Source organism: Salvelinus sp. IW2-2015, unplaced genomic scaffold (genome assembly GCF_002910315.2).
Source record: "Salvelinus sp. IW2-2015 unplaced genomic scaffold, ASM291031v2 Un_scaffold2331, whole genome shotgun sequence".
Lineage (NCBI taxonomy): Eukaryota > Metazoa > Chordata > Actinopteri > Salmoniformes > Salmonidae > Salvelinus > Salvelinus sp. IW2-2015.
Genome location: NW_019943656.1, coordinates 25,807 through 42,207, shown reverse-complemented (window position 1 = coordinate 42,207; position 16,401 = coordinate 25,807). Strand labels below are relative to the sequence as shown.

General features: G+C 43.7%; 1 protein-coding gene and 1 long non-coding RNA gene across 2 annotated transcripts in view; both read right to left on the bottom strand.

Moving 5' to 3' along the window:
* Positions 1 to 2,159: 2,159 nt before the first annotated feature.
* Positions 2,160 to 3,725, bottom strand: LOC139025170 (uncharacterized). The gene is made up of 2 exons (XR_011476628.1): positions 3,551 to 3,725; positions 2,160 to 3,366 (listed from the first exon to the last, which is right to left on the bottom strand). It is a non-coding gene; the product is annotated as an uncharacterized lncRNA (long non-coding RNA).
* Positions 3,726 to 3,740: 15 nt separating this feature from the next.
* Positions 3,741 to 16,401, bottom strand: part of LOC112073650 (disks large homolog 1) — a gene marked incomplete at its 5' end in the record, with an annotated part of 35,473 nt that continues 22,812 nt past the window's right edge. Inside the window, 8 exons of the mRNA XM_024140906.2 lie at positions 3,741 to 4,050; positions 4,235 to 4,326; positions 6,500 to 6,609; positions 6,830 to 7,002; positions 7,167 to 7,268; positions 7,906 to 7,956; positions 9,236 to 9,277; positions 11,751 to 11,772. Coding sequence (XP_023996674.2) covers positions 3,944 to 4,050; positions 4,235 to 4,326; positions 6,500 to 6,609; positions 6,830 to 7,002; positions 7,167 to 7,268; positions 7,906 to 7,956; positions 9,236 to 9,277; positions 11,751 to 11,772 — 699 coding nt within the window. The remainder of the gene's footprint in view (positions 4,051 to 4,234; positions 4,327 to 6,499; positions 6,610 to 6,829; positions 7,003 to 7,166; positions 7,269 to 7,905; positions 7,957 to 9,235; positions 9,278 to 11,750; positions 11,773 to 16,401) is intronic.

Here is a 16,401-nt window from a genome sequence, read left to right as displayed (position 1 = left end):
AATCATGTCTGAGTGGACTACTCTGGTTAAATCATGTTTGAGTGGACTACTCTGGTTAAATCAAATGACAAACAGGACACCATTAACTTAAGAGTTTCACTAAAGAGGTAGAGAGAATAACACACACACAGTGTTGGAGTAGTGAACTACAAGTATTTAAACTTGTAATTTAACTCAATTTTACAGTAGTTTGGTTGAACTAAATTCAAATCTAGGTTGTGTTTTCAGTAGTTAATATATATATTTTTTTTTTACCATGTAGCGGTGTAGCTAACTACTCTACACACACATTTCTTTACAAAAATAAAATATGGATGAAGTAGGCAAGAAGTTCCTTTATTTTTCAGCATCAGGACTGCCCAATTATCACCTGAAACAGTTTGTATGTTTAATATATTACACATTCKGTTAACATCTGACTCCAGATGGATCTGTTCTTGCAGTCGATTACAACTCAGATTTAGATAGGATCATTTTTCACTAAGAAAAGATTGGGAMAGGACGTAGTGAACTAGTTTTTCTAAGTAATTAAGTAAACTATATTTATCTTAAGCGTAGCTTAACTTCTTCCAGTGTGAAGTAAATGATATGTTCAGAGTAGCTTCCCCAACACACASAGAGAGAGAGAGAGACATCTAGAAGGAAGAGACCCACAGCACTATGATGTATGAGAAAGGATTTATAGACAGGCCTCTATGACAAATTGAATGAATCAGGAAAGGGATTATTTACAAACTCGAATCCAAAAAGTGAGATAGAAAGCAGTGGTGAGGTGGTGAAGAACAAGAAGAAGAAGAACACGTCTTATAGAAAACAATCATCTTTGTGGAAGCAGGAGAGGGAGGGAGGATTCCGGCACGGCGCCCTCCGGAGGACAGTTAAAGGCGTTACGCTTCGGAGCGCGTTGTTAGATCTTTCCCCCTTCAGATACGAACAACGGCCATGTCCACACACACACTCTTGAGGACTGTCTACTCCAGTGTGTGTCTGTCTGAACGATCCCCTCGCGGAGCTTGAAGATATGACGTCACAATCCTCGGTGAACACAGACCCTTCTTTTCCCCCCCCTCGTTTGTTATTTAATAAAGGACTACTGCTTTTAAAAACCATGCACATCATCACATGAAAAAAGGAAACTGGCAGGGAAGTGGACATGGAGAGGGGGAGAGGAGAACCAGGGAAGTGGACATGGAGAGGGGGGAGAGGCACGATTCCCAGGAGGTGAGGGCCATGGACGGATTCCGGTCGCGGAGAGCGCAGTAACCAGGAAGTGGACATGGAGAGGGGGAGAGGAGAAACCAGGGAGTGGACATGGAGATGGAGTGGGAGAGGAGAACAGGGAAGTGGACATGGAGAGGGGGAGAGGAGAACCAGGGACAGTGGATGCATCGGAGAGGGGAGAGGAGAACCAGGGAAGTGGACATGGAGAGGGGGGAGAGGAGAACCAGGGAAGTGGACTATGGAGAGGGGGAGAGGAGAACAGGCGAAGTGGACATGGAGAGGGGGAGAAGGAGAACCAGGGAAGTGACATGGAGAGGGGGGAGAGGAGAACCAGGGAAGTGGACATGAAGAGGGGGAGAGGAGAACCAGGGAAGTGGACATGGAGAGGGGGAGAGAAACCAGGGAAGTGGACATGGAGAGGGGGAGAGGAGAACCAGGGAAGGGGAGAGGGGGAGAGGAGCAGGGAAGTGGACATGGAGAGGGGGAGAGGAGACCAGGGAAGTGGACATGGAGACGGGGGGAGAGGAGAACCAGGGAAGTGGACATGGAGAGGGGGAGAGGAGAACCAGGGAAGTGGACATGGAGAGGGGGAGAGGAGAACAGGGAAGTGGACATGGAGAGGGAGAACCAGCGGCCACCATGTCGGTTACTTACTATTTTCGCCAACTTGCTCTCCACCAACACAGTTCACACCCCAGCCAGTCAGCGGAGTTCAGAGTTAGGGGGTGTACGTGTGTCCCAACCCTAACCTTAACCCCATTCTCTGGCCTTACAGAGGGACCTGACTCAGGACCACAGGTCTCCTCTGCTCTACTGAATGCATAAGAAACTAACTGAAACCGATAGGTGTTGGTGAAAGTAAAGGAAAATATATTTATATATATATATTCATATTTATACGTTCAACATGGCAAAGAAAATAATTCCCCATAGCTGTATGAGTATTAAAGTAAAGCTCAATATAGACTTTTTATTATAACAAAATAGGCAGTAGACTGAGGGTTAAATATACGTTAAAATCTCAGTGTACAATAAATTCTTTCGGTTTTTGCTTCCTTCCTACTACTACTAATACACCTGGAGTCAGTTTAAAAAACAGACTTTCATTTACTCTATTCCTGTTCAGGAAATGAACCACCCAAAAGCTTATTGACAAAGAACAGAATCAAATCAACAGGGATCGTAAAGTCAGTGAAGGCGGCTATGATAAGAAACAGCCTTTTGTGTGCCAGAGTGAAGTACACTCATCACTCTCTAACCTTAGGTCCCTCTGTGCAGTTTGAATAGTATGTATGGCTGTCATGTGAGCAGAGACAAAGGACAACTAAAGAACAACAAAAACATGACGAGGGAAAACATGACGAGGGAATGATCAGAACACTCTGAAACATGCTCTTTTAAAGCTATAACGTGCAATGTTTAGCCTCATGTCATTTCCTTTACTAATCCATACATGAATGCATTCCCTTTCAATAATATGAAGAAAAAAAAAAAAGTACAAGAAATGATTTATTATTTGTATATATATGCATCTAAATCATGTTCCTTAAACATTAAGGACTTGTACCATAAAAATCTCCCCATAAGATGCTGGTCGCCAAAGCCCGTACCTCCTTAGCAGGAAAAACATCCAGAGACAAGGACAGCCCAAGAAAACACCAGAGAGAGAGAGAAGAGAGAGAGAGAGGAGAGAGAGAGAGAGAGAGAGAAGAGAGGAGAGAGAGAGAGGAGAGGAGAGAGAAGAGAGAAGAGAGGAGAGAGGAGAGAGGAGAGAGGAGAGAGAGTGTGTGTGTGTGTGATAAAGAAAACATTAAAGAATTTTGTGTGTGTGTGTGTGTGTGTGGGTCTATGCGTGATCAGATCCCCAGACACTAATGTAACGACACCAGCCAGTGTGACAGAGGGGAGCAGGACGGCGGCGGGGGAGGGGGGTATAAGTGAAGGGGGGGTCCTATGCTCAGGGCATAAAATTAGACGTAAAATCAAAGAAGAAAACGAGGACGGCAAAAAAAAAAAAGGTAATCTCTTCTGTCCTCCTTCACAACTTGTCCTTGGCAGGCACCCAGATGAAGGGTCCTGACTGCTCCTCGATGATCCTCTTCACCGTGTTATAAGTCTCCTCCAGAGAGTCCCCCTGGACTATAGCTGCAACGACACACAGAGCCGACACACATTAGACACAACATGTAAAACATACTAAATATATATATAGTATAGCTGGGACAGGCTTTCCCGTATTTTGCCCATTAGTTCATCCAGGGAACTGAGACATCAACTACTTGATGCTGAAGAGGTTGAAACTGTAGTGGTGAGGGGGGGCTGGACTCACCAGTGAAGTGCTCAGTGAACTCCTGCTCCAGCTTCATGGCTCGGTCAAATGTCTTCCTCCCCTGGTCCTCTGTTAGCCTCTTATTCATCTCCCTAGAGAGAGAGATACAGAGAGAAAGAGAGAGTGTGTGAGAGAGAGAGATACAGAGAGAAAGAGATAGTGTGTGAGAGAGAGAGAGAGAGANTGTGTGTGTGTGTGGGTCTATGCGTGATCAGATCCCCAGACACTAATGTAACGACACCAGCCAGTGTGACAGAGGGGAGCAGGACGGCGGCGGGGGAGGGGGGTATAAGTGAAGGGGGGGTCCTATGCTCAGGGCATAAAATTAGACGTAAAATCAAAGAAGAAAACGAGGACGGCAAAAAAAAAAAAGGTAATCTCTTCTGTCCTCCTTCACAACTTGTCCTTGGCAGGCACCCAGATGAAGGGTCCTGACTGCTCCTCGATGATCCTCTTCACCGTGTTATAAGTCTCCTCCAGAGAGTCCCCCTGGACTATAGCTGCAACGACACACAGAGCCGACACACATTAGACACAACATGTAAAACATACTAAATATATATATAGTATAGCTGGGACAGGCTTTCCCGTATTTTGCCCATTAGTTCATCCAGGGAACTGAGACATCAACTACTTGATGCTGAAGAGGTTGAAACTGTAGTGGTGAGGGGGGGCTGGACTCACCAGTGAAGTGCTCAGTGAACTCCTGCTCCAGCTTCATGGCTCGGTCAAATGTCTTCCTCCCCTGGTCCTCTGTTAGCCTCTTATTCATCTCCCTAGAGAGAGAGATACAGAGAGAAAGAGAGAGTGTGTGAGAGAGAGAGATACAGAGAGAAAGAGATAGTGTGTGAGAGAGAGAGAGAGAGAAAGAGAAAGAGAGAGAGAAAGAGAGAGAGAAAGAGAGAGAGAAAGAAAGAGAGAAAGAGAGAAAGAGAGAGAGAGAGAGAGTGCGAGAAGGATAGAGGAGAGAGACAGGGAGAGAGGCGAGAGAGAAAGAACGAGAGATGGAGGAGAGAGAGCGAGAAGGAGAGAGAGACAGGGAGAGGCGAGAGAGAAAGAGAGAGAGAGAGGATGACTAAGATGTTGCCCTATATACAGTATATACAGTGTCTTTGGAAAGTATTCAGACCCCTTGACTTTTTCCACATGTTGTTACATTACAGCTTTATTCTAAAATGGATTAAAATAATACAAATATTTAACAATCTACACACAATACCCCATTATGACAAAGTGGAAACAGGTTTTTTGAAATGTTTGCAAATTTATTAAATATAAAAAACAGAAATACCGTATTTACATAAGTATTCAGACTCTTTGCTACGAGACTCGAAATTGAGCTCAGGTGCATYCTGTTTCCATTGAACATCCTTGAGATGTTTCTACAAMKTGATTGGAGTCCACCTGTGGTAAATTCAATTGATTGGACATGATTTGGAAAGGCACACACCTGTCTATATAAGGTCCTGCAGTTGACAGTGCATGTCAGAACAAAAACCAAACCATGAGGTCAAAGGAATTGTCCGTAGAGCTCAGAGACAGGATTGTGTCGAGGCACAGATCTGGGGAAGGGTACCAAAACATTTCTGCAGCATTGAAAGTCCCCAAAAACAGTGGCCTCCATCATTCTTAAATGGAAAAGGTTTGGAAGAAGCTCCAAGACTCTTCCTAAAGCTGTCCGCCTGGCTAAACTGAGCAATTGGGGGAGAAGGGCCTTGGGAGGTGACCGATGGTCACTCTGACAGAGCTCCAGAGTTCCTCTGTGGAGATGGGAGAACCTTCCAGAAGGACAACCATCTCTGCAGCACTCCACCAATCAGGCGTTTATGGTAGAGTGGCCAGACAGAAGCCACTCCTCAGTGAAAGGCACATGACAGCCCACTTGGAGTTTGCCAAAAGGCACCTGAAGACTCTCAGGCCATGAGAAACAAGATTCTCTGGTCTGATGAAACCAAGATTGAACTCTTTGGCCTGAATTCCAAGCGTCACGTCTGGAGGAAACCTGGCACCATCCCTACGGTGAAGCATGGTGGTRGCAGCCTCATGTGGTGGGYATGTTTCTCAGCGGCAAGGACTTGGAAACTAGTCAGGATCGAGGCAAAKATGAACGGAGCAAAGTACAGAGAGATCCTTGATGAAAACCTGCTCTAGAGCACTCAGGACCTCAGACTGGGGCAAAGGTTCACTTTCCAACAGGACAACAACCCTAAGCACACAGCCAAGATTACGCACGAGTGGCTTCGGGACAAGTCTCTGAATGTTCTTGAGTGGCCCAGCCAGAGACCGAACTTGAACCCCATCTAACATCTCTGGAGAGACCTGAAAATAGCTGTGCAGCAACAGTCCCCACCCAACCTGACAAAGTTTGAGAGGATCTGCAGATAAGAATGGGAGAAACTCCCCAAATACAGGTGTGCCAAGCTTGTAACGTCATACCCAAAAAGACTCAAGGCTGTAATCGCTGCCAAAGGTGCTTCAACAAAGCACTGGGTGAAGGGTCTGAATAATTATGTAAATGTCATATTTCAGTGTTTTATTTTTTATAAATTAGCAAAAATGTCTTAAAACTTGTTTTTGCTTTGTCATTATGGGTATTGTGTGTAGATTAATGAGGAAAAAAAACAAATACATTTTATAATAAGGCTGTAACGTAATAAAATGTGGAAAAAGTCAAGGGGTCTGAATACTTTCCGAAGGCACTGTATATCTCTTAATACCCACCATCCCCTAGGGCAGAAGACTTTGGCCTCTTAATTCCCACCATCCCCTAGGGCAGATAGACTTTGGCCTCTTAATACGCCACCATCCCCTAGGGCAGAAGATTTGGCCTCTTAATACCCACCATCCCCTAGGGCAGAAGACTTTGGCCTCTTAATACCCATCAACCCCTAGGGCAGAAGACTTTGGCCTCTTAATATGAAAATGAAATGTTGAATCAAAAAAACGTACAGGATATTCTCCACAGACTTGGGCTTGATGAAAATAGCGATGGGGTAGAGCATGGTCGATTGCAATCGCTTGATGGCGTTGCCTGAAACATCCAGGATGCAATGCTTCCCCTGGACATAAGAAAGAGAGAGTTAAGACATGTCATCACAACATAGCCGTATGTTGACACTTCCTCCTCGTCTCCTTATCCTCCTCTCTTCCTCATCCTCCTCTCTTCCTCCTCGTCTCCTCATCCTCCTCTCTTCCCCCTTTTCCCCCTCTCCTCCTCCTATTTTCCCCTCTCCTTCTCCTCTTTTCCTCCTCTTCCTCTTCCCCTTCCCCTCCGTTCACCTTCTCAGCGACCTCCCGTACAGACTGGACGCTGGTTCCATACAGGTGGTTGTTGTACTGGCCCGCCTCAATGAACTTGTGGTCCTGGATGTCTTTCTCCATCTGCTCCCTGGACACCACAAAATGGTAGTCTCTGGCATCCACTTCGTAATCCCGCTTCGGTCTGGTCGTGTCTGAATAATCGGACAAAGACAATGAAGATKTATTTACATTTGTTTTGATATATTTAATTACCGACAGCCCTGATGAACTGGTTATCACACATCTAGGTACAAGACGAGAACGGTCAACATAAAAACATCAAATTGTGTACGTGACAAAAAACATTGGTACTCACGTGGGACACAGGACCCAAATTTGTCGGGGAACTCTGAGATGAGGTCATCGTTGATGCGGTCTTTCATTGGCCCCAGGATGATGACAGGCCGTGTGTAGTTCACTGGACAGACACAAGAGGGATCGACTCTAACAACACTGCACTTACAGAAGCATATTACAATCAATTGACAGTGAGATAACCAACTAACTCTAACAGAGATAACCAACTAACTCTAACAGAGATAACCAACTAACTCTAAGTGAGATAACCAACTAACTCTAANGAGATAACCAACTAACTCTAACAGAGATAACCAACTAACTCTAACAGAGATAACCAACTAACTCTAACAGAGATAACCAACTAACTCTAAGGTGATGTATGTGGTGATGTATGATGTATGTGTGTCAGGTGATGTGTGTGTGTGTGTCAGGTGATGTGCGTGTGTCAGGTGATGTGTGTGTGACAGGTGATGTGTGTGTGTCAGGTGATGTATGTGTGTCAGGTGATGTGATGTGTGTGTGTCAGGTGATGTGTATCAGGTGATGTGTTGTGTGTCAGGTGATGTGCGTGTGTCAGGTGATGTGTGTGTGTCAGGTGATGTGTTGTGTGTCAGGTGATGTGTTGTGTGTCAGGTGATGTGTGTGTATCAGGTGATGTGTGTGTATCAGGTGATGTGTGTGTGTCAGGTGATGTGTGTCAGGTGATGTGTGTCAGGTGATGTGTGACAGAGATGAGGATGTAAGCTGTGTCTTACCTTCCTGCTGTGTGACTGGCTCGTAGGACAGGACGTACTCCTCCTGGCCACCTGATTGGACGGACAGAACAGGTGACCATGTTTAGACGAACAGTATCAGTGCAGTGGTCACTGTGATTAGGGTTAGGAGCTAGACTAGCTGTCGGCATGCTATGAGTGTGTGTTTGTCTACCAGTATTTGCCTGTTGTAATCTATCAAATCAGTGTAGATTTAACAGCAGCAGATTTAACAGCAGCAGATTTAACAGTAGCAGATTTAACAGCACTAGATTTAACAGCAGATTTAACAGCACTAGATTTAACAGCAGTAGATTTAATAGCAGCAGATTTAACAGCACTAGATTTAACAGCAGCAGATTTAACAGCAGCAGATTTAACAGCAGCAGATTTAACAGCACTAGATTTAACAGCACTAGATTTAACAGCAGCAGATTTAATAGGAGTAGATTTAATAGCAGCAGATTTAACAGCAGCAGATTTAACAGGAGTAGATTTAACAGCAGTAGATTTAACAGCAGTAGATTTAACAGCAGTAGATTTAACAGCAGCAGATTTAACAGCAGTAGATTTGTAGATTTAACAGCAGTAGATTTGTAGATTTAACAGCAGTAGATTTAACAGCAGTAGATTTAACAGCAGCAGATTTAACAGCAGCAGATTTAACAGCAGTAGATTTAACAGCAGTAGATTTAACAGCAGTAGATTTAACAGCAGTAGATTTAACAGCAGTAGATTTAATAGCAGYAGATTTAATAGCAGCAGATTTAACAGCAGTAGATTTAACAGCAGTAGATTTAATAGCAGTAGATTTAATAGCAGCAGATTTAATAGCAGTAGATTTAATAGCAGTAGAGAGCAGAGCACACTATAGACTCTTTCTATGTTCTCACACAAACACACTGCTAAAGATCCACATCAGTTTCATAGCAGTCCAGTAAACCTCCTAAAATGACTGCTATTGCAACATGCATCCATGAAGGAAGCAGCTTGGGGACTCTTAACGTGTGACCCTCAGAATGCTGCTCAGACCAAACACACACAGTAGATAGAGCACCAGCAACATGATAGAGCCAACGGTCGACAGAGGGAGAGAGGGAAGGAGAGAGGGAAGGAGAGCGGGATGGAGAAAGGAAAGGAGAGAGGGATGGAGAAAGGAAAGGAGAGAGGGATGGAGAGAGGGAAGGAGAGAGGGATGGAGAAAGGAAAGAGGGATGAAGAGAGGGAAAGAGAGAGGGAAGAGAGAAAGGAAAGGAGAGAGGGATGAAGAGAGGAAAGGAGAGAGGGATGGAGAGGAAAGGAGAGAGGGATGGAGAGGCACACCAGAACTTACGGTAACTACTTTCACTATCACTGGCGTTAGAGGTAACATGCTCTGAAAGTATAACAAAGGGAATGTCAGCACCACAGAAACACATTTACAGATACACCCCTCCCACCGATGACGTCTATGGAGGTAACTTAATACAAGGTGACAACATGAAGACACAGAGATACCCAGGAACACCAGGAGAGGGCAGTGCTAGGAACCGTAAGGAGATGGAGGTGGGAACATTGTATTGTGCTTTCTGAAGTTAGGTTTTGTGAAGGGCAGTATTATGTGAAGGGCAGTATTATGTGAAAGGCAGTATTATGTGAAGGGCAGTATGACGGTATATCTGGGAGACCTTCCTCTCGCATCCTTCCATTAGATCACGGTAGGTCCTATCACATCAAGGTGAATGACCATGTCAAGATCATGGACCTTTATACAATGTTAATGTGTGTTGTCACGCTTTTCTTTCCAACACGGTGCCCCTGCGGACATTTTGGATCAAGTCTCTCTTGTAAAATAGATTATATCTCACCCGAATAAATAAAAGGTGAAGTAAAAATATGTTTTTAATTTAAATGATGGTTGAAATAGCACAACATCCAGGACTCCTGAAGGTTCTTAAGACAGCCAAGGGGTGGAACAGAAATACATTCAACGGAAAAGGACCCCAACACCAAGGTGATTCTGACAGTTCTGCTTTTTGTTCTATGTTGCTCTGTCTGTATGCTACGTCTTGCTTGTTCTATGTTGCTCTGTCTGTATGCTACGTCTTGCTTGTTCTATGTTGCTCTGCCTGTATGCTACGTCTTGCTTGTTCTATGTTGCTCTGTCTGTATGCTATGTCTTGCTTGTCCTATGTTGCTCTGCGTGTGCTCACTGCTCAATGATTGTCTATATTGTAATTGTTTTTAATAACCTGCCCAGGGACTGCGGTTGAAAATTAGCCGGCTGGCTAAAACCRGCACTTTTACTGAAACGTTGATTAATGTGCACTGTYCCTGTAAAAATAAAATAAACTCAAACAGTGATATGACACCTCTAACATACCATCAGAGTTACTCTGATATGTTACAGAGTCTCCTGGACTACACAGCAGACTTTATTTTATGTCTATTAGGTCCCTTAGATTATTCTAATGACTGTTTTCTCTACTGCAGTGGTTCCCAATCAGGAGTACTAGGACCCCTGGGGGTACTTGGCCTATCCACAGGGAGTATTAGGACCCCTGGGGGTACTTGGCCTATCCACAGGGTGTATTAGGACCCCTGGGGGTACTTGGCCTATCCACAGGGTGTACTAGGACCCCTGGGAGTACTTGGCCTATCCACATGAGGTACTTGATAAGACTCATGAGATCATGTGTTACTGGTAAAATGCACATGAAGGGKTACTTCAGGGTTACTCTGGGCAGAGCAACATTCAGTTGGTGGCACACTAACCCAAAAAGGCTGGGGACCACTACTCTACTGTACGTTGAGAACCATCTGTTCTACTGTATGTTGAGAACCATCTGTTCTACTGTACGTTGAGAACCATCTGTTCTACTCTATGTTGAGAACCATATGTTCTACTGTACGTTGAGAACCATCTGTTCTACTGTACGTGGAGAACCATCTGTTCTACTGTATATTGAGAACCATCTGTTCTACTGTACTTGTTTCTAAATTAGCCCATCTCCATCTACGCTGAGTAAGGGGAAGTAAATAGCAATAGTAGTGCTACTCTCTAAGGAGGAGCCTGTAACAGTGGAAAAATCAGCCTGCACGATCTGCCGCACAATACCCACCAATGAATCACCACTGATTAAGTGACATCACCACACTGCATGATTCAGTGTGCTGATGATATTAGTATTGTTGTGCTGTCTACCTAATGACCCCGATGTCCTGCTGTTTGAACACAGTGTACAGAGGCTGACGGGAAGACCATCTTTTAGAAATGCGTGCGTTGGGCTATGTAGTGTTATGTGGATGCTATGTAGCGTTATGTGGATGCGTTGGGCTATGTAGTGTTATGTGGATGCTATGTAGCGTTATGTGGATGCGTTGGGCTATGTAGTGTTATGTGGATGCTATGTAGNTATGTGGATGCTATGTAGTGTTATGTGGATGCGTTGGGCTATGTCGCGTTATGTGGATGCTATGTAGCGTTATGTGGATGCGTTGGGCTATGTAGTGTTATGTGGATGCTATGTAGTGTTATGTGGATGCAATGCAGCGTTATGTGGATGCTATGTAGTGTTATGTGGATGCTATGTAGTGTTATGTGGATGCTATGTAGCGTTATGTGGATGCYATGTAGTGGTATGTGAATGCTATGTGTTCAGAGAATAGAAGTACAAGCACACCGCTGTATATGTTAGTCATTAAACTAAGCCGACTGTCAAAGCGTTAGAAGCTGGATGTCTATGAGAGGTGTTGATGACCGTGAATGTCCTATTAAGGACTTGGATGACAATATTATATGACTGCGGGGCCTGGGATGAGCTGTAGATGGTTGGTTGTGTGACAGTGGAAAACCTTGTGTGACTTACTCAGTCCTTTGTCATCAGGGTCCTGTGAAACAAAACAAGAGACACAACCACAAGAGAGACATTCATTACTGGAGCATAACACTCTGTTCAACCACCAGACACGACGACCGCAGCGCTGCACTGAACCCAAATGGTCAAGCCAACCAACTGATAAATCAAAGAGCAATGTTACTGGAGCGGAGACGCCGCCGGCCAAAGTCCACAGAGGAGTCCTGAGGTAGAGCTATGGTTTAGAGAGGTGGTTGAGCTAAGTATGGTTACAACTTTGGGGCCCGGAGTCTTTCCTGGTGGTCATGGTCCTAGTTATTAAAGCCCAATGCTCTACCTTGGTACTAGGGTTAGCTGCTGCAGGGCTAGTTGTTGTGTCTGGTGGTTCCTGTACGGCTCCTGTACGGTTCCTGTGCGTGAGGCTGCCCTGACCTACTGTTCTAGCGACCGTCCGTCTCCATAACGCTTTACTTACGGTCGACATCGCTCGTTTCCTGCTCGCTGTGCTCCTTGCTCTTGTTGTAGAAAGGGAACTTTCGGGAAAATAGGTTCTTTTTACGCTTGTCATTGAATGACTGCTGGGGAAGAGAGTGAGGGAGGGATGGAGGGTGGGACGGGGTCAAACAAGAAAGGGAAGGATGGAGGGAGGTGTCTAGTATTGGTGTAAACAAAACAAACCCAGGACAGTTACCCACAACCCTCTGAGCTGGACTTGGCAGACATCTTAGTTTAAGTGCACACAACTGACAATCTGTTACCATGAAGCAGGAAGTAATTCTGACCTTTGAGTCCAGATGACTTTGACTTTTTGAGTCAAGTTAACTCTATAGCTTCAGATTAGGGTAACTTGAAATTATGATCTGGATGAATTGAACGACAACAGAATAAGTATTTTAGACCGCGATGGCTACCGAGTCAGCTCAGTAAATGAAAAGAAACTATCAGACATTTGACCAAATAAATGACAAATTAATAAAAAGACACCCCATAGCCATACTGAATTAAAGCAGGAAGAAGGATGAAGACATCCCATAGCCATACTGAATTAAAGCAGGAAGAAGGATGAAGACATCCCATAGCCATACTGAATTAAAGCAGGAAGAAGGATGAAGACACCCCATAGCCATACTGAATTAAAGCAGGAAGAAGGATGAAGACACCCCATAGCCACGAGCATTACCAGCCCACGAGACGAGATTGTAGAAGAAGGGCTGTTTGATAGCGCAGGAAATGTCTCTTCGGGAAATAGGTTCTAGGTAAGTATGTAACGAACTGCTGTGTTCATGTCGAGATATGACTATGCTAGGTGGAGGAGAGAGTATGATAGAAACTGTTGAATGGCCATGTATATCTGGAGACTGGGTGGGTACGGTAGGAGGTCGATAAAAGCAAGGAACTGAGTTGGTGATGTCCAATAAGGTATATGGTAGGGAGGTAGTGTCAGTATTGTGGTAGTGAGAAAGAGCATGAAAGAGCAAAATCGTTTGTCTCAGCAGTGTACATAACGTTAGCCGTAGAAGAGATGAAGGCTGGTTTGTCCACTAAAGTCCTATGAGCTGGACCTATGGTCAGACATCGTTGAGAGTGATAAACGTGTCAGTTGTTCCATACAAACCTGACAATGTTCAGCTTACCATGAGAGGTCACAGGGAAGAGTAATGATCTAGGACTCGTTTGTCCATTTGAGTCCAGGAGAACTTTGACTTTTTGAGTCAAGTTTTTAACTCCTATAGTGAGCTACACGATTAGGAAGATGAAGCGCTTGATAATTAGTCGACTACTGGATAATGTTACTTAGGTAGAACGCGAGCAAAAAGGACTGTTTGTCCATAGTATTACTTAGGTAGATAGAACCGAAGATGAAGGCTGTTTGGTCCGACATGGTCTAACTACCATAGGTAGGAAGGGTGCAGATGAAACGTGTCTGATGTTAAGAATTGAAAAAGAAGACTTACTCATATGTACATTTGACCAAAGAGTAAATGACAATTAATAAAAAGACACCGCACACCATAGGCATGCATAGCTACAGTATGTCTGCAATTTAAAGCAGTTACTTGAAGTAGAGAGGAGAAGAGAGTAGAACGAGCTCGCTATTGAGGTCCATGGTTCACATTCACTGTAGAGAGTATGAAAAGAACTGCAGTGTACACGCACAAGGATGAAGTTTGACATCATAGAGTAGCAGAGATGAGACATGGACTGCTAGTAATTTTAGAAGTCCAGTGTATATGAAAGCTGAGAAGACATAGGTAGACCCATAGAGATGAAGGCTGTCTGTCCATACTAGAATTTTACATTAAGGAGTACGAAGAAGGGAGAATGAACAGGCCTGTTTGTCCATGTTACTCCCATAGCCATCACTGAATTAAAGGCAGGAAGTAAGGATTAGAACAGAGAATGAAGGCATCTAGTTGTCCCTGCATATTAAATGCCATTATACACTGTTATATCTTATTGTATACTATATGCCTAAGGGTGTAGAAAGGAGAGATGAAGGTCTGTTGATCGCGATATGAGACCAAATCCGTTACTTAGCGATTATTAATAGTGGCTCAACTATACGTAGAATTGAGTCATTGTTTAGTACCCACAGCTAGGTTACTGAAAGAAGGTTATGGGACTTGAGGTAAAGGTAATCAAAGTGTACAGTATTGTAAGCGTACACTTTCCCAAATACTGCTTTGTCGTAATGCATTGCCCATCAAGTTAGAGATTAAACGATGATGAGTTGAATGGAGGAGTGAAGGCGGTTATCTAGTCAAGCGGGCTCCCTCCATAATAATAAAGGAATAGGAGATGTATCTACTGCTCTTTGTGTATAATGGACAGGAAGTAATCTAGCGCTGACATCTGGTGTATGATAAGGAAGGCACAAGTATCACGCTCACAATATGTATATAAGGTATTTAGGAAAGTATCGACATACCGCCGCTAGAGAGACTGAACGGCTGCTTTGTCCATGTTACTTAGTTGACGGAGATCGAAGGCTGTTTGGTTTCGTTACTTCGGTAGAAGAATGCAGGCTGTTTTCCACTCATTTGTGCGAATGAAAGCGTAAAGGACAAGTTTATGCTAGAATCAGGATGAAGGCTGTTTGTCCATCGTTACTAGGTAGCATAGACGAGATTGCATTATTGGTGGTACTGTTTGATACACATAGTTAGCTAAGGTAGGATAGTAAGAGATGCGAGCAAACTTCTATTTGGTTATACCAAAGGATTAGGAAAGTAATAATCAAACGCTCTATTGTGTATAAAGGAAAGGAAGATATGCACGTCTATTGGATAACTAGGAAGGAGTAAATAGGCGTAGACGAGCAATAGAACCTTGTGTAGTATACTGTTTATGACTGCCATGAAGGATTAACGTTATACAAGTAGACTACAGAGGATCTTGATCGATATGTGTCAAGTGATAGTAAATGGAGTCACACAAGGTAAAATATCACACATGCTTACTTGATGTGATGTAGTAAAGGAGAATGAAGTATGAGACTGCGAACATTCTGTTTTCATGTAGATATTAAAGGCTAAGGAATGATTCTACGGTCGCAGGCGTAGACCTTGTGTAAGGGTAATAGATTGTCCCAAATGGGAAGGAAGTAATGCCACGCTGTTGAAACCTATGTGTAAGTGTAGTAAGAGAAGTGAAAGGGAAGCTGATGCGTCCATACGTATCTACTATCTGTGTTATAAAAGGAGAGGGAAGTATAGAACGAAGATGAACAGGCCTCTGGGTTTTGTGTTCCATAGTAAATGTATAGGTATAGGATCAATAAGGAACTGACGAATGAACGCAAGTGCGCATTTTGTTATGATCCAAAGGAAGGAAGTATCACGCTTCGTTTTGTAGTATTACTAGGTTAGAGGGTAGAATTAGATAGACATGAAGGCTAGTTGTACCAGTGTCTACTATCCTTTTGTAGGTATAGAGGAGAATGAAGGCAGGTAGTATGTTATCACGCCATGCATTATTTGTAGTTAACTAAGGAAGGATAAGTAGTCACACTTGGTTAGAAGGAGTATCGTCCTACTGTGTAATAAAGGAGGAAGTATCACCGTCCTTTGTATAAAGGGAAGTAATCACGCTCCTTGTATAAAAGGATAGGAAGTATCACACTCCTTGTAATAAAGGAAGGAAGTATCCACGACTCCTTGTGTATAAAGGAAGGAAGTATCACGCTCCTTGTGTTATAAAGGAAGGAAGTATCACGCCTCTTTGTATAAAGAAGGGATATCACGCTCTTTGTATAAAGGAAGGAAGTATCACGCTCGCATGTGTGTATAAAGGAAGAAGTATCACGCTCCTTGTGTATAAAGGAAGGAAAGTATCACGCTCCTTGTGTATAAAGGAAGGAAGTATCACGCTCCTTTGTATTATAAGAGGAAGTATCACGCTCTTGTGTATAAAGAAGGAAGTATCACGCTCTCTTGTATAAAGGAAGGAAGTATCACGCTCCTTGTGTATATAAAGGGAAGGAAGTATCACGCTCCTTGTGATAAAGGAAGGAAGTATCACGCTCTGCTTGTGGTAGTAAATGGAAGGAAGTATACACGGCATCTTTGGTGTTAATAAATGAAGGAGTATCACACTCCTTGTATATAAAGGAAGTATCACGCTCCTGTAATCAAGATTTTTTAGCAACACTCATATTATAAAG